Raw genomic sequence first — 27505 nt, 5'->3', positions numbered from 1 at the left:
AACTTAATCAAATTGAAAGAGAAATGTCTTAGAACAGAGCTACAAGGGCACTTCCTTCGGGAGTACCTAACAGAATATAATTCCAGCAGGGTTATTAGTTCGTCTAGAACCGGGATTATTTGTCGATGACAAGGAATATAAAACTAACTTCAGTTTTATTGCAACTAAGTGTAGTAGGGTCCTTACAATTACAACCGCACAGCGGATATCAAATAAAATACAAAAAGAACTAGACGAAGCTGAAGGGAACTCCTTAATAACACTGCCTTCACTAATGCAAGAGAAACATTAGTAGAGCTCAATAAGCAAATAGAATAGTTTTGCCTTTCAAACATTAATAAGACCAATACATTGTCTAGGGACCTGAGAGTTCAAGATGGAGAAAATCTACCCATACTTAGAGAAGGACTTCTATCAGAATGGGCATTATTATTGGGAGAACACAGGCAATTATATAGAGAGGGGTGGTTATAGACTAAGGTGGATCACCTTCTCGGACACCTCAAGACACCTCAAGTAATGAATCTTGGCCATACTATGAACCAGTAGAGACACAAAATCAGCCATCAGGAGGAACAAAATGTCTTAGGTAGAAGAGGAAGATGTGCACAAAGACCCAGAAACAAGGAACCAACCTTTCAGAATTACCCAAATAAAGGGGCACCCACGGTAATTGACCATATAGCTACACCAGTTATTCCAGTCATTAATCTGTCTTCTCAAACTCTTAATGGGGATGAAATGAGTCTACCAGCAAAAGGTCTTTCCTTTGTTCAAACGCAACACAGTGATTGGTTCAAAATGGAGTAAATCTTCTGTAAGGTGAGTTTAAAGTCACTCTTTAAAGATCCTGATCCCATAGAAGAAGCAATAGGCACTGGTTTTCGGACAAAATCAACTTTTACTCCCTTTGATCATTTGGTGCCAAATGAGATTATTATTTTTGAAAAAAGGTGTCTTAAATGAAAACAGGGAGGCTGCAAAGAATAAAAGATTGACCCATAACCTCTCGAAAGCTGAAAATGCAGCATTTCAGTCGTTGAAGAACAATATCATTGTGAAGGAGGCTGATAAAGAAGGGGCATTAGGCCTTTTTCGACAGAGACCATTATGAAAAGAAATTTCAACTTTTGGAAGTAGAGCGTAACCATAAGGTAGTACGAAATGATCCCTTTAAAGAGATTAAGGCTATGATAGATGAAGTTACGTCTTTTGCACTGGAAAGAAAATTGATATGTCAAAAAGAGTGAGTTCCTGAATGTGGAGAGTCACTGTACCCCAAATTTTTGTGAACTACCAAAAGGTGCACAAATCTATGATCCACCAGAACGGCCGACTGTGGTGGGTTGCGGTTCGATATTGGAACCACTCTGCTAGTTTGTTGACTACTTCTTAAAACCAATCTGTGATGAGACAAGGACATATTTGAAAGATAGCACATCAATTATTAGCATTTTTAAACAAAACATTTGATGCTACTAAAGAGTTACTTGTTTCGCTTGATATTATATCACTTTATACAAACATACCATGAAGTGAAGCTTTGGAAGTAACTTGAGAGCCTTATGAGTAGGACACTTATTTAACCTAGTGCAACGGAGATCATCATTGAACACCTCACTAAGTTTGGAGAAGAATTATTTTAGAATTTAAGGCAAAGTACTAGCTTCAAGTGAGTGGAACGGCTATGGGCACCTCCTAATATGAAGTCGGAAGACTTAGCGGAGTGTTTAGATATAATCATGAACGGCTTTTCTGATCAAGACACACCCTCAAAACTGGTGGAAACATATGGCAGGCACATAAAGACACTTCTGAATAGGGTTGCTACTATTACAAATAGGTCTGATCTGTCGCAAACTGGTTTACGACAGATCAGACGACCCTAAAAAAAACGAAAAGAAAAGCTGAAAGAGTATAGGCACAAAATAAGACCAGCGAAAACAAACAGGTATGGTAGACTGGAGAAAGAATATAAAAGAAATCTACAAAACAAAAAAAGGGCTGTATAGAGAAGGTTGATAACACCACAAGGAAACATTTTGATATTTTTAGACAGCTAGAGAAGCCCAAGTCCCTGGAGAGGTAGTTTATACCAAATAACGAGCATTGCACGAGGGTACAACAAGCCTTCCAGGGCAAAGTTTTGCTAGCACAAAATAATATTAAAGAGTCCAAACATTGAGGAACCTCATAACAACGAGGCTTAGGAAATACACCAGGAGCAGGCGAGGAGCTGCAATGCTTCAACTTTAAACCAACATCCATCTTAGATATGGAAATGATGCTAAAAGGTATGCAACCCACCTCATGTCCCGGCAATCTTTTGCCATCAAAAATCATCCTAGGGAACATTAAAAAATCTCGCCCCATTCCTTAGGCGATTTGTCAATCCAACTTTTTTTCTACAACCTAGTGCCTAAAGAGATCAAAGATGTGGTGGTAACGCCTCTTATTAAGAAACAGGACTGAATCTGAAAGTTTCCTCTAATTTGAGACCAATTACAAACACCCCATTCCTGCTTAAAATCGGAGACAAAATAGCAGCTACACAAATGCAGGACCACCCTGAAACATCAGAATCTCTGCCTACAAGTTTCAGGTGAAAACATGGGACTGAAACTGCACTCCTGGACCAGCAAACACAGATGTTAGGTACCATTGAGGAGAGTAAAGCTTGGATGATAATCCTCTTGGCCTCATCTGCAGCACTCTATTTACTAGACCAGAGATGCCTGCTACAAAAATTGTGAGATGCAGGGGATTGTTCCAGAAACGCCATCAAATGGCTGAAATCCTTTCTGAGTGACAGAACCTCAAGGATTGGCTGGGGGGACGCTACCTTGTAACCAATTCGAATAGAATACTGTGTACCGCTTGGTGCGTGCTCGTCACCTGCTCTCTTCAACATATATAAAAAACTGCTATGTGACCAGATGGAATAGAGGGGCCGCGTCTTCATGAATGATGCAGACGATATCCAACTGGTGATGGATTTTAGCAGATTATATGAAAAGGACATGGAAAAGCTGGATAACATATATATGGCTATATTAAGAATTGGATGCAGAACAACCGGATGTGTTTGAACAGCTAAAATACAGAGCTTATGATATTTGGTTCAGCTCAGGCCAGGGCTACATTGGGGCCAGAACACACTGTTTTTGACATAGAGGGATACTTAATTCCTGTGTCAGAGAAAGTTATAACTTTAGGGATCCACATGGATGCTATAGTCCAGGTCGATGGTGTTGTGAAGAACTCACATTATTAACTCATAGTCTTATGGCAAGTTCAGCCATTGGTGATGTGCAAGAATTGCGAAACATTGTTGCAAGCTACGGTAGTGGCAAGGCTGGACTACGGCAATGCCCTGTTGATAGGGGCTAGCAAAGAATGCCTACAGAGACTACATGTAGTTCAAAAATATGATGTGAGAATTATGTGCAACATCTCAAGAAGAGATCATATCACAAAGGTGAAATGAACTGCATTGGCAGGGTTCATTTCAAAGTTCTCGCACTAACCCACAAATGTATTTACTGGGAAGCCGCGAGATACTTGAAGCAAAAGCTAGCCCACCAGAAAACAGCCAGAACCTTATGCTCAAGTACTGCACAATGCCTGTGTCCCAGAGGTAAAAAGAACACAGGGAAATAGAAGATAATTTCCGGTTCTAGCAGCCAAGGCGTGGAATGAACTCCCGGTAAAGCTAAGGCAGGAGAGAAAACAGTACACTTTCAAGATACAGTTGAACCCTAAGCTGCCGGCTAATTCTTTTTCAGCTATATGTATTGTCCTGTTTCAGAAATGTCCTCGTGTTTGTGTGGTGCCCTGACCAAGGGCTATATGGCGTGGTAGAAACAAACAAATGAAGTCTAGCTACTCTCTAAATAGCTAAATTTGAGGAAACATTTTCTCCAACGAGAATGTATTTGGATGCCGGATAAAGGAATGGCGCTGATCCATTGATATCATGATTTGGTAAGAATGTTTTTTCGCTCAAGATTTTCTGTGACTGGTTAAATACTTGTAGTAATAGCATACAATTTTCAATAGCATACAATTTACCAGTGAATATTCCACCCACAAAATACATTTTCTAGATCTAGAAATGTAAATTGAAAAAGGCAACCAACAGATCACAACACATTGCTTCATTTTAAGAGTTCTTATCCTCACCACACTACGGCCAATTTACCATACGGCCAGTATTTGCAGCTAAAAAAAGAAGTGTATGTGACCAAAGGACTTTACAGATCAGGCTTCACAGCTAGATAGTAGGTTAACAGAAAGAGGATAGCCATAAAAATGAATGCCCAGTCCAAAAGAGGTATATATACTCCACGCAAGGTGCTGTTAACGAGTCAGGATAAACCCCACGAGATCCTGACATGTGTTTCCACTTTTTGTCCACAAACAAATACAAGTTCAGGCATCTTGTGAAAGTGCATTTGCCTGAATTACAAGCTCTGAGGTTTGCACATAAAGGAGCTACAAATATTAAAGACTATTTGGGACACTCCGAATATTCCACAAGAAGTGAGACCAATAGATTGTGGAATTTGTGACCACTGGTTGGTCATTTCCCCTTGTGGGACATGTATAGGATGTAAATATATAGGCATAGTGGTTTCGTTCAAAGTAAAGAAGAGAGATTGGAAATTAACTGCAGGACAGAGTGGTCTACTGTATAAAGTTCCAGTGCAATTTGTTTTATGTTGGGCAAAGTAGTAGAGAGGCACGCATAAGTATTCTAGAACATCGTTCAAGAATAGAATGCAGGAAAGTAGGAGCGCCTCTAATCCAAAACTATGTTGGAAAACAACACACCCATGATGAACTATTTTGATGGATTATAGATGAGGTACCTGCTTACCATAATGTAGAGGGAGCTCTAATGCACAAAGAGTCCCAATGGATATTTAGACTTCAAACACACATTAAGGGTCTTAATGAGGTATTAAAACCAGTTTACAAATTCCATTGGGGAGCGCTGAGCAGATATCTGGTATCTTGGAGCTTGACTGTGTCTTTTTAGACAAGCTGCATATTTAAAAGGTGTCTGGATGTTTCTCACTATAGGAGTACCATTACATCATGTAAATAAAGGAACCAATTTCTGTAACTTCTGTACGATGTAACCTATGTGATGCAAGAAACGCAACGGACGTCTGTAACCTTTGCCAGCAACTCATGTAACGAATGTACGTAACCTATGCAAAGAACTGCTGTTTGACTGCGCTCAACATAACACCTTCGTTAGTAGTCAATGTAACCATCCCTCTTAAGATAAAGCGCCTCGATGCCTACGGGTTAGGTGCGCTATACAAATGTCAAAATAAAAATAAATAAATGAAAGTTTGGAGACTTACTTGAGGCATTTAATATATATAATGCCCCTGGGGAGACATGAAATTCAAATATTCACCTATTTTCAATTGTATGCAGTGCATGGGCAGCGTTCGACTGAAAGAATACATTATTGCAATTTCCAGATGGTGATCTTGCTATAAGAACAAAAACATCTCTTCTCAAGAACTATTGATTGAAATGAAGTTTAAGGTACCAACATCTCCGTGTTAAGAACATATAGAATTATGTTTATTCTGCAAGGAAACTGTCCCCTCTGGTTAAGGTGTGCAGAAAATAGAAATATTATCGAGGTTTAGGATCTTTGCCATAATGAGTTACGAATTCAAAGATGGTGCTCAATGTTGAACAAGTAAACTTCTCGTTTCGCTTTCCAAGGATAACAAGCTCGTTTCTATGTTAATGTAGGTCTAAATAGGAACAGTAATATGTACATTCTGGAAAACAGAATTGAGTTTGGATTCTGTGAGGAAGACGGTGCTACAGAGCACCACAAAAGCCTAAATGAGGAAGTCATTTTAGAGCCTGCGAGGTGAGCGATGATTGAACGTTGAGTAGTTAAAGCTATTAACTTGTGCTGTAGGGTTAGTGCCAAATAAGTGCCCTTATTACTCCCCCTTCTCTATATTGCAGCCTTGAATTGAAAGGACAAAAAGAAGAGAACATTTAAATGCAAGGCAGTCACATTTGGTTTACATCCTTGAAACCGAATCCTCAAAATGGTGCCGACAGGAGGCGTAGATAGGGTAGAGCCTGAGCTGGCAAGACCCATCCAAAGTCTGTAAATGTCCACTCGGCAGTGCTGTGTGGGAATTTACAGATGTTAATATTAATGCGGTGGTCCCAAGAACATTAGCTTCTGGTCCAACTTGTTAGGCAATCCTGGCTAGGCCCCTGGTGCCGAATAAGTTGGATATGCGACAACATTAAAAAAAGGTACCTATTAAATATCTATGGGTTGTTGGTGGGGAAGTCCAGATTGCAGTCACAAGACTGCTTGACAATATATATTTGTTTGTCTCAGTTTCCTTTCAGTCAATACAGAAGCAGTTCATGTGAGAACCCAATGTGTTTGACTGACATATGGTTGAACCAATGTCTGTATGATGCTGTACAATTTAAAGTCTCACTTGAGCGAGTAATTCAGTCGAGGCTCAACCATTCTGCTCAGATTAATAAATATAGCAGTATAGAATATGCAGATTGAGTTTTTTCTTAAATATTCATAGAAGGTATTCCTGATTTTTCCTGTATTTATAGATTGAATTGAATGTACTCCCAGTGAAGCTCGATTTAGACTCTGGTGCAATGTCCAGACATTAAGAAAGCTTGATGTAGGTCCTGACGAAGCATTTTGATAAAAAATATACCCTGAAACATCAATGTGGAGTCGACTACCTAAATATAGAGTTATATTAATGTAATTGTGGTTATTAATGATTCATTCATTAAATGAATTAGTTCAATCTGAAGTGTGAGACACTGTTTTTAGTGAAAATAAATATAAAAATGGTAATAGGATGTATTTTCACATTTAATTTATGTCTAGATATATTTCTTTTCAGATTAGTGGGTGTTATCCGGACGTCCTGGTCTTTTGAATTTGTCTGACAGTTTTTTGGTTCCATGTTGTTTTTGTGTTATAGGACGCATCTTGTTGAATGTTTTCCTACGGTTTTTAAATGTTGATGTAAATATTTGTGCTGGTTTCCCTCGCCAAATGTGGTAAGATTAGAATCAGTCAAATGAAATAAAAGTAAAATTGGCTAAACGTGATCTTAACAGGAAAATGTCTTAGTATATCCTGTCTATACGCCTCAGTTCCTGTAGTTAGAGGAAAGAAACTGTATATTTAAATCTGCCCAGTGAGTCAACACATACATATAGAATTCTGGAACAAGTCCATGGAAATTGGTTTTAACTCATTATCCAGCCACTATGTCAACACAATCTCCAGCGTATTCGCATGCTTGAATATTCAAGCAATGCAATATATAATATTGCCTACTATATGTAACTTAACATTCATACTGAAATGCAGGTTACACTTGCACCCACTTGCTTCACAAAAACATGAATGCAGCACTACACCTTAGATCAAGGTGAAAGTCCTAAAAAAAAAGTGGGGGTACTCATTAACATACTCGGATGTGATGTCACCTGAAATTAGCATATCAAGGTGAAATATGCAAATTTCATTACATTGGCTTTCCAAACCATACAAATTGAACAGGAGAAATGGCCTTTACCTTTCATAAAATCAACACACAAAAACAAGAGATGATATTTTCTTTCAATAGTGTTTTGAAAATGTTAAACAGTGTGCATGGTTTAAACTTCACAAATCAATAACATGTTTTCCCTGGAAAAGACAGTCAAAAAACATGACATTTTAGCTTTAGTTGTTTGCTTATTTTCATCAGCTTATCTGGTGCAGTGGTGGAGCACCCAGCCTGCGAACCTGGCGACCACGTGTTGAGACCCGAGGGCGGCGTAAATTCACATGTTTAAAAAATAAAAAGGACTTTTTTGCTCATTTTACACAAGGCCTCTATAACACCCTGGGGGACGGTGGCCACCCTATGAAAGTGGGTGGACTAAGTCCACCCATGTGTCCTCTTGACTTGAGCCCAGGCTTACATACACCAAATTTACTAGCTTTTCAATGTCAGTTATGGAAGGCAGCACCCAGTAACCAGAAGTTCCACGGCATTATGAAAAAGACATTGACTGGGACAAGAGCATGTGATATGTGAGATCGAGCTCCCTGTTGATAACCCCAACCAGGCAATGCCCATTCTGATCCATTCCACCACAACACATTTCATGCTATGCGACTTCTGCTCCCTGCCGTCCCACAGAATACTATCCCTGTGTTGCATTGCAACATGTACCACCTGGTCTCATGCCCTGGTATACCATGGGAACCTCATCCCAGGTGTCCCACCTGCTTCGTGCTACACCTTAATTTTCAGCCAGGCATCTCTGCTATATAGGTTACAGTACTATTTCCGCTCGCTGATGTTTCACTATTGCCTGTGCAATCCTTACCCACTAATATTTCAATGGCCAAACACACACACGTGCACACACAAACACGCACACACAAACACACACTCCATAAGCAGACCAACTAAGCCATCCCAACACAGCTATTTAAACCCCCCCTAACAGAAGTCACACTGAAAACAACTAATCTATAACTAACCTACTCGCCAGTCCCAGCATGCGGGACAGAACGCCTCCATGCGCACTACACAAAACAGCCTACAAACTCACCAATACGCAGGGCTCAGGTCTGCAAGCATGAACAGCAGCAAAGCTATCTTCTTTTTTCCCCCCATCTGCCCACAACCTAACCCACCCCACTCTCAGATCGGACAGAGCACCTGCAAAAATGCAAATGGCACCCGTCTATGGTATACCTCCTAGTAACAAACGCCTACCTATGCAACTGAAACTCTGAATTCAGGAGTCAGTTTCAAGTTGCAAGCAACTAGCCAGAAATAAAGTATTCTGATCCCTCATTTCTCGACATAGACAGAGCAAACCAGTTTTTAATCACGAGGAGTCAATCCTCCTACAACAAATACGGTAACACCCCGGCCCCAAATGTCCTCCACCAAGGGAACTGACAATGAGTCTGTTACCAAGTAAGCAGTGGTTCCAGCCCTACAGACAAGCGGCGTGCCTGCTACATTTACTCCCTAAAAATAGGCAAATAAACCCCCCCACAAAAAATTGAGAGTATAAAATACTCTCAACAAATTATAAACCCTAGGGCCCCTTGCTTCACCCACACGGCTCCATGGATATGTTTGGACCAGTAGTGCATGTAGTACCACAGGAATAGCCTTTTATTACTGCCTAATTGGAAGAAGTAAAGACATCTTTTAATGTCTATGAATAACTAACTAGGAGCAAAGGAATTATTATTGTGAAAACATTTCCATTTTCCAGTGAATTTTTTTACTCGCTTATAAAATACTGCCACTGGGAATTGGATTTTTGCAACCTAAAAAATCATTTTACTCACAACTTTAAAATATAGGAAGCAAAATACTCCCACTTCAAAATCCTATCTGGAACACTGAGTGTTTCCATTCGAACTACTGTGCTATATGCACCATCTCACTTAATTGCAAGGACCAGACAGGGAACTTACCTTCCTCTCGGACGTCAAGGGCTTGCACGGTCGGCTCGATGGGAATGGCACGCTCGTGTTTGTAGCACACCCGCTGTTGGATGCCAAGGTCTGCTGCGGATGGATCCTCACACTGGTCAATCATGTCCATCATTTCATGGTCATCTACCTCTCCCTAACGGAGGAAAGCAAACAGTTATCAGTGTGAGGCACAGACTTGCTTCCAAAAGCACTCTACTGCAGCAAGGACGGCAGAGCTGCCGAATGAGCACCATTTATGGAGTGGTTCAAACAAGACCAAAGCATTACACAAAAGTCACACAAACGGTCAATTCCAAAAATGGGAGCGCAGGAGAAAATCAGGACATCAAACATTCTGGCTGATGTTTGGGGTAAATCCCAAGAGTCTTCCCTATCTCATCAACCAATCATTTATTTCATGTTTTAAGCATCGCTCCAGGCTAGCAACAGCTGATCTATACATAGAGACCATGAAGCTTTCCAGACACATTTTCTTTGCATCTGTTACACAGCTGGGTGAGAAAAAGGTCTTTCTGTTCTTGGTGCAACACATGGAGGCAGACTCATTTCTTTGGACAAACTGCATTTGTAATACTCTGCAGGGACTGAACATATCACAAACCAGCTAAGAAAATAAACAGTTTGCAACACTTCGGTGCAATACCAAAACAAAATACAAGTTAATAATTTATAGCAGCATGGGTTCGATTCCTGGCCCCGCACTTAGAGGAAGGAGTCTGGCATGAATGAAATGATTAAAAAACAATTTAATTTTTAATACAGAAACCAGTCTGCTAATGATCAAGAGCGTTGGGACTCACTCCGTTTAGAACAGTTCCGGTGATGGAGTCTTTGAACTGAAAGTCCCACAATGACAGATGGTTGGCGGATGAGCCTCTTGAGCCGTCAATGTTACTGTCTTTAGCCTTGGTTTTTGCTTTGGTTTCCTTTACAGAAACTCCAGATCTGATGATCTCTCCAGGTATTGGGGCTTTGTCTAAGTGCTATATTCCTCTTGCTGCCTTTGTTTTCAGTCCATGGAAAAACACTACAGGTTCTAAGAGGGCAAGGAGGGTAGAGCACAGTCTGACATCTGCCAGTTCTTCCCATCAGTTAATGGAACAAAGCACGATCAGAAGCTCCACGTTGAGTTCAAGAGGTGGCAGTAGAAACTTACAGCAGAGTTTCGCCATGAGAAGGGTCTTGGACAGGGCTGCACACTAGAAGAGCTTTGCCATGATCTGAGGCCTTCCACTTCCGACATCCGCATATCCCTAACTGAGCAATGGGGCAGACCCTTGCTAGTTATAGGGTATTGGATCTTGAAATGCAATACCTGCCTCCAGTAGCAGGGGTGCATCTATTCAAACTTGATGTCACTCATTCAGTTGTGGATATCTCTTTCAAAGTGGATGCCTCCATTTACAGGCTTTGGGCTGGAATGCATATTTCCATCAACTCACTCACTAAACATCCAGGCATTGCAGATTTTTCTGGTCAGCTCCTGCACCGTCCCTGGGATTACCATGAATTCACCGGAAAAAAAAACTACTGATAAATGACCTCATTCTTTTCGGCCAATTTCTTTTTTTTTCAATAATGCCCTCAGCCCCCATCACTTCCCCCTACCTTCACCTAGACCCTTACCCCACCCCACATCTATATATTATTTAAAATGTACCAAAATACCTACCAAATTCGACCAAATAAATTCAGTCACCTCTCATTAGGGATTTTTGGATTAGATTATTTCTACATATACCTTGTCCCTGCACATACGCTTAGTCAAGAAATTATCATATACAGCTCTCACTCGTGTCCAGCATAACAGGGATAGTATGCAGGGTCAAGGAGAGAAACACATGCCATCTGCTATTTGCACACACAGATACATGTGTCAAATAAAGACATGCGCGGTACAGCATGCTGGATTGTAGTGGGATGCTCAGAGGAGCCATCTCTGGTGTAAAGTCTGTACCTAGAATAATACAACGGGTAATCTTCCACCAGCTAGTCAGCTACGTTGCCCTCAGCAGTGTGACGTTAGTTAGGTTGGTCAAGATCAGGGTATATGGTCTACCATCTCTGAGGGGCCAAAGGATCTCTTAGCTGCACATCTTTACATAATCACATCCTTGAGGCCTCCATTTAACTCACAAGGGGAAAAAGTCGAGACATGTGCAGAAGGATCTTACCTCACACTTTGCAACCTTATGTCGTAGAGGTTTCACAGTCTCGTTAAACCTCACTCGGAGTGGGTTTGGGGACTAAAGATGGGTGTGCTTAAGGTTTGGCTTGTAAAAGTGTCTTTGCTTCGTCCATGATCTTTGACATTAAGTGTGCACCTTGGCCAGTGACCAACTCCCAATGTAAGCCTTGTATGAGCACTTTCAAGGCACATCCAATGTGGCGTTGGTCCAAATTAGGAATGCATCAGCGCACCAGGTAGTATATTCCTTCATGACCAATATCTAGCGGAACCTCCCTTTAGATGGATCAAGGGGCTGATAAGTTCCATGATAACTCTCTCTAATGGGAAATGAATCCCTGTTAATGGTTGTACAGGACCGTTTCTCACTTTTTACAATGCCTTTTTATACTTCTGGAAACACCTTGTCAAACAAATGATCTCAGGACATTGACTTGGGTCTTACAGATTCAGATTTGGGGCAGCGGTCAAACTTGCATGAGCCACATTCATCACTGTCTTTTGGAAAGGTTTTGGGACTAGGAGTCAGATATAGAAGACTGACAAGAGGACAAGTTTCAACAAACTTCTTTATTTGAAATTAAAGACCATCTTCTCCAAGCCCTACCACTATGAGGAGTTCCCTACTCCAAAAAAACAACAAACGGGTGCTCGTCAGGATGTCGAACAAATAAACTCGGTCCTCAGTCAAAATCTATGGTACCCTAATATCTGTCCCACCTCTAAAGAAAGAAAGACTCAAGTTATGGCTTAGAAGAGGGGGGGGGGGGGCTCTCCCTGGATTCACTCGGTGGTGGCTGGTTTTTTGACCCCCACCAAATAGTTCCCAAGTCTCTTACCCCCTTTCCAGTAGACATTTCTTTGGTTATGGTCCTCTGGCGGTTTTGCCTACCCACTTCAGGGGTTTTCTGAATGCCAGCCCTGTGTGCACTGTAGGCTTGTTTCACTGTCCTCCACCCCCTTCAGAGCAACACAGCACACCTTCACTCTAGTTGAAGGCCATGCTTGTGGACGTGGGTGGGTGACTGCTTGCTCATCCTGGCTCCAGTCTGCATGGTTGGCTGCTTCGCCTAAGTTCCTTCCTCCTGCCTGGGAGGAGCAGGCCGCCGGTATGTTTTCCGTCTCGGGAAGTGGTTTCATCTCCTGGCAGTCCTGGTCTCTGAGAAATCTCTGCCGCAGTCAAGAGGCAGTGCTCCGCAGGCTGCTTCGGGTCCCCGCCCACCACGCAGACTGTGTGGCTCTCCAATGCGGCTCCTGCTCAACGGCCAGGACTTCCTCATTTGTGTGGTGTTAAAGAGAATTCTCATTCAATGGCTAATTTCCCTTACCTAGTGAGTCCCTTAGCAGCTTTGCTGGATTTCTGGAGTTATTTTTTCCACTTGTAAGAGTGTGAGCTTTTCCCCACTCTTACCCATGTTTTGCCATGTGTATTTCATCTGCTTTTGTGATTGTGAACTCTGGAGTACACCACTTCAGTAGCCCCCTTCTTTTGTGAGTTTCACAGCAACCTCCGTGCAGTGACACAGGGTTGTCTTTTAGACTTCCCACCGACTCCATTTCTGGGGCTGACTACTGTCCCCCAGAAAAGGGTAAAGTTGCCATTAACTTTACTTAGCATTTAACCACAGATCCAGTCCACCCCATCTTACATGGAGTACTGGAAGGGGTTAATCATTAGCCCTTTTTATCTGTACCTCCTAGAGCATTGCTTTGCTCTTAACATTTAGACTTGGCTGGTGGCAGTGTTATCTACTGCGATTATACTATATAAACGTGGTATTGTTTCAGGCTATTAGATTAGCCTCGAACTTAAACCCGTTTGACCAAATACTTTTTCTTTTGGCTCCGTTCGGGTTTATTCGCCATTTCATTTTGTTAAAGTCCTTCTTGTGTTTTACTTTGAGAGGCAAACCAGGTTTGCCTTCTTTGTTCACTGTCTTTTGGCGGGCTTCTGCCAAGAAGCCCTCCTCTAGGCACCTGGTTGTCTAGGTGGGGTGAATGTGAGGGAGGGGTGTAGTCACCCCCTGCACAGGGTATCCTAGGAAACCCAAGTCGCACTTTGCCATGAGTGGCTGAGGTGGTTGTCCGGGCTGGACAACCCCCCTGCTGCGTGATTGACAGCCATGCTGTGTGAATGGGGGATTTTCGCATAAAAGGCAGGTCTCTTGGGCTAGAAGTCAGAGTCGCCACTGGAACTACAAGGAACCGAAGAGAAGCGGAGACTAAGACGGCTGCTGCAACTACCCCGTCCAGGTGAAGCCCTGCTGCAGTCCGGAGCCATCTACCCTTCGACGACCAGCGAAGATCCAGTCCGGAGTCTTCTTCCCTTGTGCCTGGTAGGGATAACCAGCTCACCTTCTACAGCCAGAGGATCCTCTTCTTGTTCGAAATCGCTGCACACAGCTGTAGTGGTCCGGATAGCCATCTGAAGAGCCTCTCCTGTTTTTTAAGGAGCGCACCTTTTATTCACCGGCTCTGCTGCCGGCTTCATTTCTGTGTGATGCAGACTCCTCCAGACGTCCACCTTCGTCCCGAAGCTCCAGGAACCGTGGGTCTGCAGGAAACTACCAGGAACAACTGCCGTGGCACCAGCCTCTTCTTTGAATAAGGTACTGTGTTCTGCTTGAGGAATTAGGGTGAATCCCTTTTCGTCATCTCCAAGGCTTGCCCTTGTCTTCCCTCCTTCTTATAACTTTTGCTTCCTCTGTTGACAATATCTAAGTACTCCTGGCTACGTTGAATCGTGAACTGTCCGACTGTGTGATCCTTGACAACAGGAACCAGGTTCCACTTGACACTGGCTCCGGCCTATTGACTCTTGAATTTCTGTCAGAGTGATCTCTGATTCTTTCTGCCTTGACAAAAGTATTGCCTATGATTTTTGCCCCCAACTCTCTCTGGTTAACTCAGGTGCTAAGTGTGTTTTTGCCCCGGTAGCATTTCTTGCCACGGATACGCGTTTCTTAAGACAGAACTGTTATTACTGTCAAAAAGTGATCGCAAGTGTATTCCCGGTAACGTCTTTTGTTTCACAACACCGGTCCGTTAAATCTTAAGATACTTACCTTGAGTTACAGTGTACCACAGTGAATTGGTTGGTTGTAGTGTATTTTACGTGTGGTTTTGAATTAATAGAAGTGTCGTCTTTATAACAAACGGTTTAAAAATAAATGTACTTATATTTTTTACCTGAAACCTTGAGTCAGTGTTTGCTTGAGTCGCACTAATTGTGGTCCCTTTGTGTAATCTCTGCTACTGCTCATATACTCTTGAGATAAGCCTGGCTGCTGCGCTACTGCTACCACTTTAACATATTAGTACAAGCTTGTACCAAAGGTAAAACTTGTATTGCCACCTGTGGTCTTAATTGTGTGTAGTGGTCCCTAAGGGCACTGCACAGGATTCTGTCTAACATGTGGCAGTGCAAGCCGTTGTGTCTAAAGCCTCGGCTGGGCTCCCCTTCTCCTGGTGGTCTGGTGTATTTTAGATCCTTCTTGGAGTGGAGGGAGACATCCCTTTGGTTCAGGGTTTCACTGTGAGGCCGTAATCGAGGTAAGTCAGAGAGCAAGCAATCCATCACAAAGGGGCCCTGCACATGGCTACCCTGCTCAATTCCCATAATTCCCCAACGGATGCTTGGGACTTTGCAGTGAAGGGAGGTGAAAGGGAATCCCTACTTCAGCATTCCTTATTCCTAGGGGATTGTGAGGGGTCACCCTACACAGGATATTGCACCTCAATAGTCCCAAAGAGGTTAGCTCCCCTTGGGGGGAAAAAGCATGAATGCTTTGAATTCTTAACACAGACCTCTTCTTTCACTGAAGAGTACTTTGTTATTTTTCTTGATTTTTAAAGGTGGTACTTAGTTTGAAAGGGTGTTTTAGAAAGGGGGCCATTCCTTCACGCAATGGCAAAATCAGGGAAAAGATTAGCTCTCGACTTGCAGGTGATTGGGTTGAACCCATTTAGTCTCCATAGCCGGACCGTCATTGGCAGGTTTGCCATCTTGTTCACCCAAAGGTGGAAGCATTTCTCACATATCCACTGGGATATCCATTTCCCGGGCTGGATTTCAAGGGTACTGTTTCTGAAAGTGAAGGGACGTCTACTCTGGCATCAGCAAAGTTCTTCAGGGCTACTCCCTGGTGCTGGACATTTTTTCCACAGTAGCACCTGAGGACTACTAGCTGTAGGGTGGTTTGTACCAGGACTCGTTCTTTCGCTGGTACTAATTGTGCGAGCTACGGAGGTCAATTTGGTAACCTTTAGTAGTGGATGATCTGTACAGCTCATGGTGGCATTGGTCTTCATAATGTCATGGGGTGGACTTCTCATCAGGTCCAGTTGGCATCCAACATCTGACACAATGTGTGATGACAGTAACAAACCAAAGATTTGTCAGGTGCTTAAGAACTAGAAACTTGGCTACTAAGAAAATGTTGAAGGGACTTTGACTTCAGGTCCGAACATGCACTTTTGATCAAGGTGCTCTAGGAACCGGTCTCTGCCTTCAGCTTCCTTGCCTCTATGCAGCGTCTCCACATGCACCAAGCAAGTATTTTCGCCAGTTCCAACAGTAAGTGGCTTTCTCTCATTTTCATTTCTTTCACAAATCCACCAAGTGCCGATGTGCCTTACTCCTTCATCAAAACACATCAGTAAAACCTCTCCAGTTTCATTCTCTTCCCTTTGGCACGGTTTCTTATGAACTTCTCTATGTTCCAGCATGCAACCTTCTTGCTCTCATTTGCCACTACAATGTCCTCTAGCAGCCATTCTTCACGGATCGAGCCGTCATCATTTTCATTGCGGTCTATCTCTTTATGATCCTTACAGTTGCATGCTCAGAAGTCCTTTCTTCCACCCTGTGGCACCCTTCGCATATCTCCCCCTCCTCCATATGCTCGGGTCTCCACAAACCATTATTCTGCCTGGGTTTCTTATCCCTTTGACTCTCTGTTGTTCTCTCTTGACAACAGGGAAGGGACTTCTTTTAGCAAACTAAATTACTATCAAACACATTTTTATGCTTCAAATATCATGGGACAGACTAGGTGAATGTTGATTCTTACAGTAAAACAAAGGATGATTTCCCACTATCCCGGGCACCCCCAGGATGAACCCTGACTCCAACCTCTGATCCCGATCCTACGGGCAAAGGTTATCCATTAGTATCTTACCATGTTCAGTGCCCGTGTCTTCTGATGGATTTCCCGGCACCTGCATTTCGGGAAAACCTTCTGCACCAGTTTCTTAATGCTGAAGTAATCCACAGTATCACCATAGATGTGTCTCCTCAGCTCATTCAGGTCGCCGCCCTGAATGGAGGAAAATAAAGAGGAGAACATGAATTATAGCTAATGCTCTTTGCTCAGAGGAGAAAACATGTATTCACAGAAGAAACGTTGGTACTTTCAGTTCTTAGCCCTACTTTCCCAATACACTCAGATCATTATGTGCAGGGAACGGGATCATAGAATCTGCTGTATCAACAACAAGGTGCAGAGAGAAAGAAACGCCCTCCCACATCCATGCACTGCTTCACAAAACCGTTCAGCCTTTCTCCCAGACTGTCTTTCCTCATGGCCCAACCAAATGGAATGCATAAGAGGTGGTATGAAAAATAGAGGCCCAATGGACTCAGGTTATTACAAACTACTTACTACAGTGACTTCTTTCCTTTTAGTAGATCGAGCCCACGACTTAACTAGATGCTGTCTGTCCTGTTCTCAAGGATTATGGATTCTGAGCTATGACCACGGCAGTGTAAGAAAATAAAAAGTAGTACGAAAGTCACCATCCTGGCTTTGCAAACAGCAGCAACCAAGACCTACCATGCTGATGCCCACCCTCCCGTTTGCCTTCTCAGCATTCCTTAGTCTGTTCATTTTCATACTATCTACCCAGATGGATACACACATTGACTCAGGAGCAGGATCGTGGCAGGCACGCTCGGAAGAAATTATGTTGAGCGACTAGAAATACACCCCAGTATGGCGAGTAAATTGAACGCATGCAAATGTTCTCAATCTTCTGTCTAACCCTCGCCTGCCTGCGTTGGAAGATACCAAAGCATAGTTCTGTAATAATGGCTTTCAGGTTCAGACGAAGATTTTGTTAAGCATAGTGGACCAAAATAAGTAGCATCCAGCAGTGTACTCGGAATGAGTATAGTGCAGCTTAAGTAGCTGGCCATCAGATCACCTCAGTAGGAAAATGCCTAGCGAACTCACTTGCAACACAGCTGTAGATGGACATTTTCCATCTCATCAGAAAGACTAAAAGGACATCAGAAGAAAATTCTTGGTTTATGTGGAAAAGCAGACTGGGTCCTTTAGCAGAAAAAGCTTAAATGCAAGCTGCCATGACAGTCATCAACAAGGCTGAATCCGGCTGATCTTCTCGGAACTCTATGAAGGGCCTGAAAGCCTTCTCTCTTAAGTGAAGTACAAACTGAAGAGTTTATTCCACTCTAAATCTCAAGGCAATTTGTTTGGCGGAAAGAAGGACCGTTTTTGGAAGATGTTTTTAGAGTGCCATGCAAGATGCTTCCCGAATGCCCACCTCCCAAGTACTCTGTCTGCACATTCAACCAAACAAAGGGCACACAGGGACACAGACTGGCACCCACCCTTCTCTAACACTCTTGACTCTCACTGCATACAACGTAAATAAAAAGCAGATTCCAGCCATCCACTGGCTCTCTACCTAGTGTCAGGAGCATAGCTCAGGGGCAACGTGTTCGCCTTGGAAGCAAGAGGACACCGAGCAACAAAAGTTCGATCCCCGGGTCCACACTTCTGGATATTAAGCGTGTTATAAATAACCTATCATATCATACTCTCGTGGGTACGGTTCAATCACCCATGTCCTGCCATCGACAGATGAATGCATCCATGGTGGTGCTGGAAAACGGGTGCATGATTTAACCCCTCAAGGAAGGCTGGGAAGGGAAGATTTTAAACATTATGTGGCAGCTTTGAACGAATGAGAGCATAGTAAAATGTATGCCTGGATAATTTTAAATGAAATGGCTAAACCTCACTGGCTGCCGTCGCCACCAGGAATGGGTTTGATAATGCTCCCTTGCATAAACATGTCTGTGCGATACGAAAAACACCAATGAAGATAAATCTTTAGCAAAACAGTACTGTCTGCCTTCCCCCTTTCACAGGAAAGACCCCCCCACCAACTCAGACATTGCAGTTTAAAAAATAATCTACCTTATTGGGGCCAAGGGATTCTAGCAAATTTTTTGTGCTTAAATAGGCTGCTCCCTATATGAATACAGAAAGACCAGATTAAACCAGAGGCCATTTCTGTAGTGCCCCGAGCCACAAACAGCATTAGATCCTCCTCTAACCTGCTCCACCGTTGCTTGAACTCTTCTTTCAGTATGATTAAATTACAAGCTATGGCTCTCTGAAGTGTTGCATGAAGGTCATTAAGCATTTTCCCTGGTCCATCTGTAATTTAGGAGACTAGCGCGAATTATTTTTCCTGCCTCAGATTCTTTTATAAAGACTTTGCCAGAATAAAGACAGTGGTAAAATAATGTGTTGTTGGTGTAATCCACGCCTTTGACTTGGGTGCTCTGCATCTAAAATGGTCCCCATCATAGTGCTCCTTCCCTCGTTTTGAATAGCTTATGCATCTCCTACGATGATTCCAAGCATTATTTTTGTAAACTCATCAATCATGGAGAGCCTGTAAAGGTCAGCAGTCCCTGCAAGTAGGAACCGTCAACGCTTGCAAGTAAAAAGGTGGGTGCGAGTGCACAAACCTCTTGCTCCTAATCTAAGGAAGGAAACGTCACGTAAGGTCAAGAAGCTCATAAAGTTGATTTATTGCAACCAGTTTAAGGAGTGATAAAGGAAGGGGCTTTATGAAAAGAAAGCAGATTATCGAGACCAGCACCTAGTTGTGCCAACTACATGCAGTCTTAAACGGCAGAGAAGCAATGGATGGGCTGTGCTATAGAAATTTCAAATCCATTAATTGGCTTGCATTACCAGTGTGAGGTTTTAGAGGAAATAAACTCCAATTCTGACACCACCACTCATTTTGGCAATAAAAATCACCAAATTACGAGTAAGTAACAGTTATTCCCTATTGTGCAGACCCCAGAAAGGCGCCACTGGGGGTTTTCAAGGAATTATCACCAGCGGTAATTCTGCCAGTAATAATTCCTCCATATATTAGACAAAATGTGGACGAAACATATTTCAGCAAGTGCTGGAGATTTACCAACGACATCTCCAAACTTGGGATATGGCAGTGCAGTAAATCGACTGCCGTCACTTCTTCCACACATCATCATATTTGAATGAGTGCCATTGTGTTTACTGTGCAAGTCGTGCATTTCCAGAGTGCCTGTGTCTATTTGCTGCTAAGAGCGGGGATCTTCATTGGCCTGTGGACTAGAGAGGGCTGATGAGCATAGCTCTCGTCACAAATAGCTCTTGATGTAAACCTCCCTATGCAACAACGTAATGCTACAACCAAGCACATGATAGTAAGGGAAAGGGCATACCTGAGCAGGATTTAAAACATTACTACCGTGATGATTATGAATTCAAGCAGCCAATGTATTAAGAAAACAAAATACACGGAAACCGAATGCAGCTAAAGTCTTCCAGGCACATCTAGTCTTATCTGCGTTGATACCTCTTGTAACCGGATAGATATTAGTCTCCAGTTCTGGGTTTGCTTTCACACTGCATGCACCCCCCTATATCCTCCCCACGCTCCCATCTATTCTGGAATTGTGAATTGTGCTGTACTAACCCCCTTCGAGGAAGTTCCTACCTCGGGGTCTAAGAAGAGGTGACAATGCGCAGGCTTCCCGTCTCTGCCTGCTCGGCCGATTTCCTGGACATAGCTCTCGAAGTTCTTGGCCATGTTGTAGTGCACAATTCCACGTACGTCAGACTTATCCAGACCCATGCCAAAGGCCACGGTCGCCACCACAATGCGCAGCTGGCCACTCATGAAGTTGTTCTGGACTCGACGCCTCTGGGAAGCCGACATGCCGGCGTGGTAGGAATCGGAGATCCATTTTAGGGGTTTACGAATTTTCTTTTTAGCTACAGGAGAGAGAAAAACAATGGAACAGAGTAATCGCCAAAACAGATAATAAAATCATGCATGATCAAGGACAGCTACCAGAAGAACATAGGTAACGTCTGACTGAATGGCAGTAGCTACCTTCCGCTTTCTTTTTTTTGGACTTGCTGTCCTCCTCGCCTTCATCAGCAGCAGACTCCTTCAGGATCGCTCCTTGGAGGCAGGTGCGGAGCAGAGCCGCTATTCGTGCCGTCTCCTCCCTGCGAGTGCAGTATACAATGACCGAATCCAGACAATTGAAGCGGTCACCCTTCAGCAAGGAGACCAAGGCCTGCAAAAGAAAAGAGAGATCCCAAGGCACGTTAATCGCACAGTAGAGACTAGGCAGCAAAGGGAACAGAGGTCCCACTTTCGTTATCAAACAAGCAAACTATCGCTGCCAGCAAAAGCCAGCATCCAACAAATAATGCAGAGAAATTACTGTGGCCACAAGGAACTCTGATCATGCTCTACAGATATACACATCTCCTCAAATAGACCACTTTCAAAGACATGCTAGTATTGACTATGGCACCCTCAGACTCAAAGAGTAAAAGCTATTGGAAACCCAAACGTATGATGTGAACCCATCAGTTTGAGTACTGGACTTACCAGGTAAGGCAACCCATAACGCAGTTTGGGTTCCATGTGGAGGCAGATCACCCAAGATGAGCGTACCAGTAGCATCATATGTCCTTCGCCTTTTTTTTCATGCACAAATTGTCATTATTGAAGTCATGATAAATATACAGCAGTAATCCACAAGCGGAGATAGAGCACGGAATGCCAAGAGGGTTAAAAGTATCGAACGCAAATATTATCGTGGGATTCAAGGAAACACAATCTGCAACACATTTATGCTGGAGTGAGAGATCAAATGCAGCATCAATTTAAGCATGACATTCCACACCATAAAGGGTTGTGCATTTAGAGAGAACACCCCATGTTCTACAGTATGGCCCACAAACCAGTCCAAGCCTCAAGGACTGGTCCAGGGTCTTTATTCTAACGTTTGTAGGCTTTAGGGTCGTCCTCCTTGTCTTCCGTAAGATTTCCCCCCAACTCAAGCCTCCATAACCCTGGTTAGAGTTAACGGACAGTAACTCAAACTAACATCTGTCTTTATACCAGCTCTGGGACTTCCTAACTGTCCCTAATCCAACCAGTTAGTGTTGCAATAGGAAATTAGGGAGAGTGCCTTCCACTTCGTCAATTAGATTTTGCTTAGTTCACTCGTGCTCACGCTTCCCACTTCCCTCCTATTCTTTCAGCCTACCACTCAGTCTCTTCCCTGCAAACCTCTGCCCCACTGAGTATTCACTCCTCCTACCCCTCGCCTCCAGTGTTTGATGTTACTTCTCTGCCCACAATACTTCACTACTCAAACCCCCACTACTACTTCTGCTCTCCTCCCACCACCACTACTACTACTACTCTTTCTCCTTCTCCCGCCACCAATCTTCCTCCCATCACTACTATTACTCAGCCACCTTTCCTACACCCAGCATCAGCCGTCTCACATTCAAACATTACTCTGTGTGCGAACACACACACACTTTCACTCCTAAACCAATACCTCACCTGCTGCACAAAATCTCTACAAGGAACCGCTTCGTCCTTCATCCTGCTGTTCTCATGGTCCACCTCCAATGCAAATCTAACATGGATAACTCACACTTACTACTTCCTATTGCCTGTTTAAATGCCTCTCCCTTTTCTTGGATTGGACAGCTTCATCTAGCTCCTCCCCTTCTTGGATTGGATAGCTCCATTTAGCTTCTTCTGTTCGATCTTCCCCTTCCAGGATGTATATGTGTTTAGGAGAGTCTTCAGAAGAGAGCTGAGCCATGCCCCTTTTCTCCATGCAGACTCGCCATACAAGTACCATGGTATTGTTGCAAGCTTAATGGGCTTGTTCGCATTCCCCATTGACTTTCCTGTAGGTGAGGGGTTTTCCCTTCTTGTCTCTGCTGGGTTAGTGTGGCTGGGATTGTGAAAGTGAGCCCTTTGGCGGTGTTTCCGCCGAATGGCCTTATCTCTGTGGCCGCACATGGGTACTGCAGGTCTCTCTCCTATTGCTGTGCCCGGAACTGTGTGCGATTGCCAAAGGTTTTCCAGTTTCCTTGGTGAGGCAGTGAACAGTTTTCCTAGGACTGTATTGGCATCATTCCATCTTGCTAGTTGATGCCTAAAATGCAGGTGTTTATCTTGGTTGTTTTTTTCCGGCTGTCCTTATCCCCAACTCGGGCGCTTCCTGGAATTATTGAAAAACACTGACGAGTATATAGCCGAGCAGGATAGGCTGGGCTTTAAGTCTCCAAACTAGCATACAGGGAGAAGTGTGGGAGGCTAAGTGCCTCTGAGACCCTTGTACTCGACCCTGCCTCATCACTAGGGCTGGTCCTGGTTTCTTCCCTCCTCCTCTTGAAAGGGCCAGGTCACAGGGCCATTTATTATCGTAAACTACAGGACATGATGGATGCGGAGATTATGACGAATTGATATTCCACCATGAACTATACTGAATTGGTCACTTCAGACTGTTTTACTATGGTTCTGGTCTGTCTTGGTGACCACTGATTGTATACCAAAGCATATGCACTTTTCTTGTAATATGTGTATGAAACAGCGATGCATGATGAGTGATTGCCTATACATTTGTACACAGTTGATTTGTAAGAATGGTAACATGTATGAATTGAAGTTTGATTATTTGTCTTATTCATCATGGCTATTGTGTTTTGGCGGGTGTTCATTATATATAACCTTCAAAGGTCTTTTATGTCATTTACATTTTTTTTAAATAAAATTCTTAAATGATGATGATAATTTCGCTCACACTCTTATAATACCAGGTTGTCTTTGTTTTGGGGGGTGATGACATATTCGTTATGACATATTAAGCAACTATTTCTCTTTTTATTGGTTTGTTTCAAACTTTATTCATGATACAGAAATAATTGACACATTTCAAAACTCATAAAAGTTAACACTGTCAAAGTTAAAATCCATATTTCATAGTTTGTCAAAGAAAAAAAAAGAAAAAGAAAAAATAAACTATGGAATGTGCCTTTTTTTATTTTTTAGATATTTGGTCAATACTTTCTCATGTGGCACCTGCTTGTTCTCGTCTCTACAGGTGACGGGCCTCGTCACATATGGCACCTTTGTCAGGAGAGCAACCGCAGCAGTAAGTTCCTTTGGGCATGGCAGTCAACTTCATGCCACAGAAACAGCCAATGGATACATTTCAGGTACAGTTATAAGCCACCTTTTAGGGAAGAACAACGCATGACAACACAAAAGAGAGTGATGCTTTCTCCATCAATGCTAAATTACAGTGGATAGCCCATTTAAGATTGGGATTGTCTGCCAAATAGACTACAAGAAGGCCAGTGACACAGACTAACGTGAAACACAAAGAGAGTTACTCACATGTGCATCAACTAAACGCCATACGTTATCAACACAAGAATCACACCTCATGTGGCCATTACCTAAACTGTGTTCAGGTATTCAAAGGGCCAGGGGTTTCAGATGCATATACCTGTGCTACATCTGGTTGCCACCAACACGCACCCACCGTGCCACTCAGGCTGTGTTCATTTCCAAGTTACAATCAGTAGAAAATGACCTAAGAGTATAGGACTTCCTACAGATGTGAGAAGGTTTGCTTTACTCTTTTATCTAGCTTTGCCATTTCCTTTTGCGACAAGTGACTTCAAAGAATGCAACTAGTTGGAGGACACGATCTGCGCAGGAGAGTATTGAAGCTGCCCTTGAATACTGCCAACCCATTATTTTTAGAAGTACTAACTCGCTGTTTGCCCGCCTGATACCTTTGTGTGAATGAAGAATCGAATGACTGCTCTGTAACTATTTCTTTACCTATAGCCACAGAAGCTGCAACTCTAACAGGCACTGCAGTGCCTAGCTGATAGCTTTTGCTGACACTTTGACCTGTTTTGAAGAGAAGCTCCTGTGCAAGCCTCTAAGTGCTAAAATCAGTTCAAGCACTGGTAGCTAATAGACGCTCCCACACAACTCACCTGCGAGTCCCTGCTCTGCTGACTCGGGGGCTCCGAGTTGTACAGTTGCTCAGGCAAACGCCAGCCGCTTCGCGGTGCGCGTTTAACTGTTTAATACAGCTCAAGTGAGTAGAAGGCTGTTTCAGCCTCTGCCATTGGCTGAAAGACATATTGGGACTTCAATTCCCAGAAGCACCAACATCCCTCTTAAAGGAACGTCGGGCGCTTCAACGCCGGCGCTTCTGGGCCAAGCCGGTCCTCACCGTCCACAGCGTCCGGTGCAAACCACGCTGGCCAGGAACGACAGCTAATTAAAAACAACCATTGGGCAGCTATCCTTTGATATAGCTGCTACCATCTTGCACAACTACCAAAACACAAAGCTTGCCAAAGCCGCCTGTGACTCAATCCTCAAACTAATTAGTCCTGACACAAATATTACTGCCACAGAATCGCTGGCAATTAAGAGACATGAAAAAAGAACATCACAGACCTTCATCAATAAGAAAGTGCCCTCCCATCCTTCCCCAGATCTAAAGATCTGTCTTCTCAATACGCTCTCCCTCAACAAACACGCCATCAGCGTTCATGATAAGATATCTGTGGAAAATATCAATATCATGTGCATCACCGAGACCTGGCTAAAAGAACCCGTCGGCCCCACTTGCGACCTAGCGGTCCCCGATGGCTACACCATATACTATACCAACAGAGAATCAGGACAAGAGGGTGGTGTGGCAGTTATTGCCAAAGACACCATTCAACTGTTCCCGAATAAAATACAATGCAATGGTACTGAAATCCTCCACCTTAAACACCTTCAAACCAATAATAGTAGCCTCAACTTAATTGTTGTTTACAGACCACCTACCTCCATGCCCAACTTTAATGAAGAAATAACACACCAACTCAACATGATCAAAGGACCCAACACTGCCCCTCTACTCCAAGGAGATCTCAATCGGTGGCGGGGAGACCCCAAAGACAAAGAGGCCATTAAACTGGAGAAACTCTTGAATAACAGATATCAAGTGATGAACACCGATCCCACCGTGGACAATGGTCATCTACTAGATTGGGTTGTTACCAACAACCTCTTATCCCAAGAATATAAAACTGACCCATGTATATGGTCGGACCACTATAGTGTGACCTTCCATATCCCCCCCCCAACTCAAAAACCCAAACTTCCCAACCTCCCTGTTAAAAGAACACTGCGGAATTATGAAAACATCAGCAAGGAGCACCTGATACAATGTCTAGACACATTTGAAACACAGTGAAATAATGAAGACACATGCAAGGCCACCCTATCCAACTTACTTAGCCACCGACAGGCCCTAGTGGATCTAGAAGCTCCACTCCTAACCAAAACCTGTAGGCCCAAGGACAAAAAACAAGAGTGGTTCACAGAGGAACTCCTCAAACAGAAAAAACTCAAAAGAAAAAGGGAAAATGAGTGGAAAAAAGAACCCCCATCGGACAAGAAAACACTTTGGAAAATCAGTGAGAAAACCTATAAAGAAATGATAATTGAGGCAAAAAAGAACTACTATGACAAACAGATCTCAGTGGCAGCCAACTCCACCAGCAAACGCTTCAATATATTGAAATCTATTGATAGACCAAAAGGCATCACACCCTCATTCTCGCCCACCCAAGAAGAATGTGACGCAACTCAGATAGCATTTTTTAACAAAATTGATAAGGCCAGGAATATTATAGCCAAATCCCAAGCGGCTACCAAGTCACCCACTCAAGACTTACCAGAGGAACTTACTCACCAGACGACCCAATTTAGGTCCAAGCCCATTACTGCCAATGACATGATAAAAGCCCTGGCATCCATGAAACCCACCACTTGCGCCGAAAACATACTCCCGGCCAGCATCATCTTAGACCACCCTGACATCTTTGCACCAGCCTTAACCAAAGTGATAAACTCATCTTTCCGCGATCAAATTGTGCCTAAAAGTATAAAAAGGGTAACATTCACCCCCCTTGTTAAAAAACCGAATCTAGACCAAAGGGACCCAAACAACCTAAGGCCCATAACCAATTGCAACTTTATACTTAAAATAATGGCTAAGATTGCCACCACACAGCTCCAAGAACACGTAGAAAGCTCCGACTTCCTCCACCACCAACGGTCTGGCTTTCGACCAGCGCATAGCACAGAAACAGCTATGCTGGATCTACAGATCAATATGCTCAACATCATTGATAAGGGGAAAGCTGGCTTGCTCGTTCTCTTGGACCTGAGCGCTGCTTTCGACCTATTAGATCACAACCTACTCAAGACAGCGCTAAAAAAAAAAAAAAAATCAGCAAACTGCTCAGATGAAGCAATAAGCTGGATCATGTCTTTTCTGCAAAACAGAACATCTAGAGTTCATTGTGGAAATCTATTCTCAATAGAAACAGAAATCACCTGTGGAGTCCCACAAGGTGCCATCAACATGTCCCCACTCCTGTTTAACCTCTACCATAGGTTTCTATGCATAGTCCTCGACAACATCAACACGTTCTTTACCAATTACGCTGACGACACTCAGCTGGTAATTGAAGTGATCAAAAGGACAACAAAAAGCTAAGCCTAGTTTACAACCCGGTAGAGCAATGGAT

The 27505-nt window shown here is 43.3% G+C and overlaps 1 protein-coding gene across 4 annotated transcripts in view; it reads right to left on the bottom strand.

The window, feature by feature from the left end:
* RECQL4 (RecQ like helicase 4) overlaps window positions 1-27505 on the bottom strand; it is a 409056-nt gene that overhangs the window by 131093 nt on the left and 250458 nt on the right. For all 4 annotated transcript variants that reach the window (XR_011278686.1, XR_011278685.1, XM_069621818.1 and 1 more), the window contains exons 16-19: window positions 20955-21144; window positions 20556-20833; window positions 16928-17065; window positions 9539-9692 (exon numbers count right to left, since the gene is read on the bottom strand). Coding sequence is in view for 2 of the 4 variants with exons in the window: in XM_069621818.1 (XP_069477919.1) it covers window positions 9539-9692; window positions 16928-17065; window positions 20556-20833; window positions 20955-21144 (760 nt within the window). In the remaining 2 variants the exon portion in view is untranslated. The remainder of the gene's footprint in view (window positions 1-9538; window positions 9693-16927; window positions 17066-20555; window positions 20834-20954; window positions 21145-27505) is intronic.

This window comes from Ambystoma mexicanum, chromosome 5q (genome assembly GCF_040938575.1).
Source record: "Ambystoma mexicanum isolate Mex_15411 chromosome 5q, UKY_AmexF1_1, whole genome shotgun sequence".
NCBI lineage: Eukaryota > Metazoa > Chordata > Amphibia > Caudata > Ambystomatidae > Ambystoma > Ambystoma mexicanum.
This window is presented reverse-complemented; position numbering and strand designations above follow the sequence as displayed.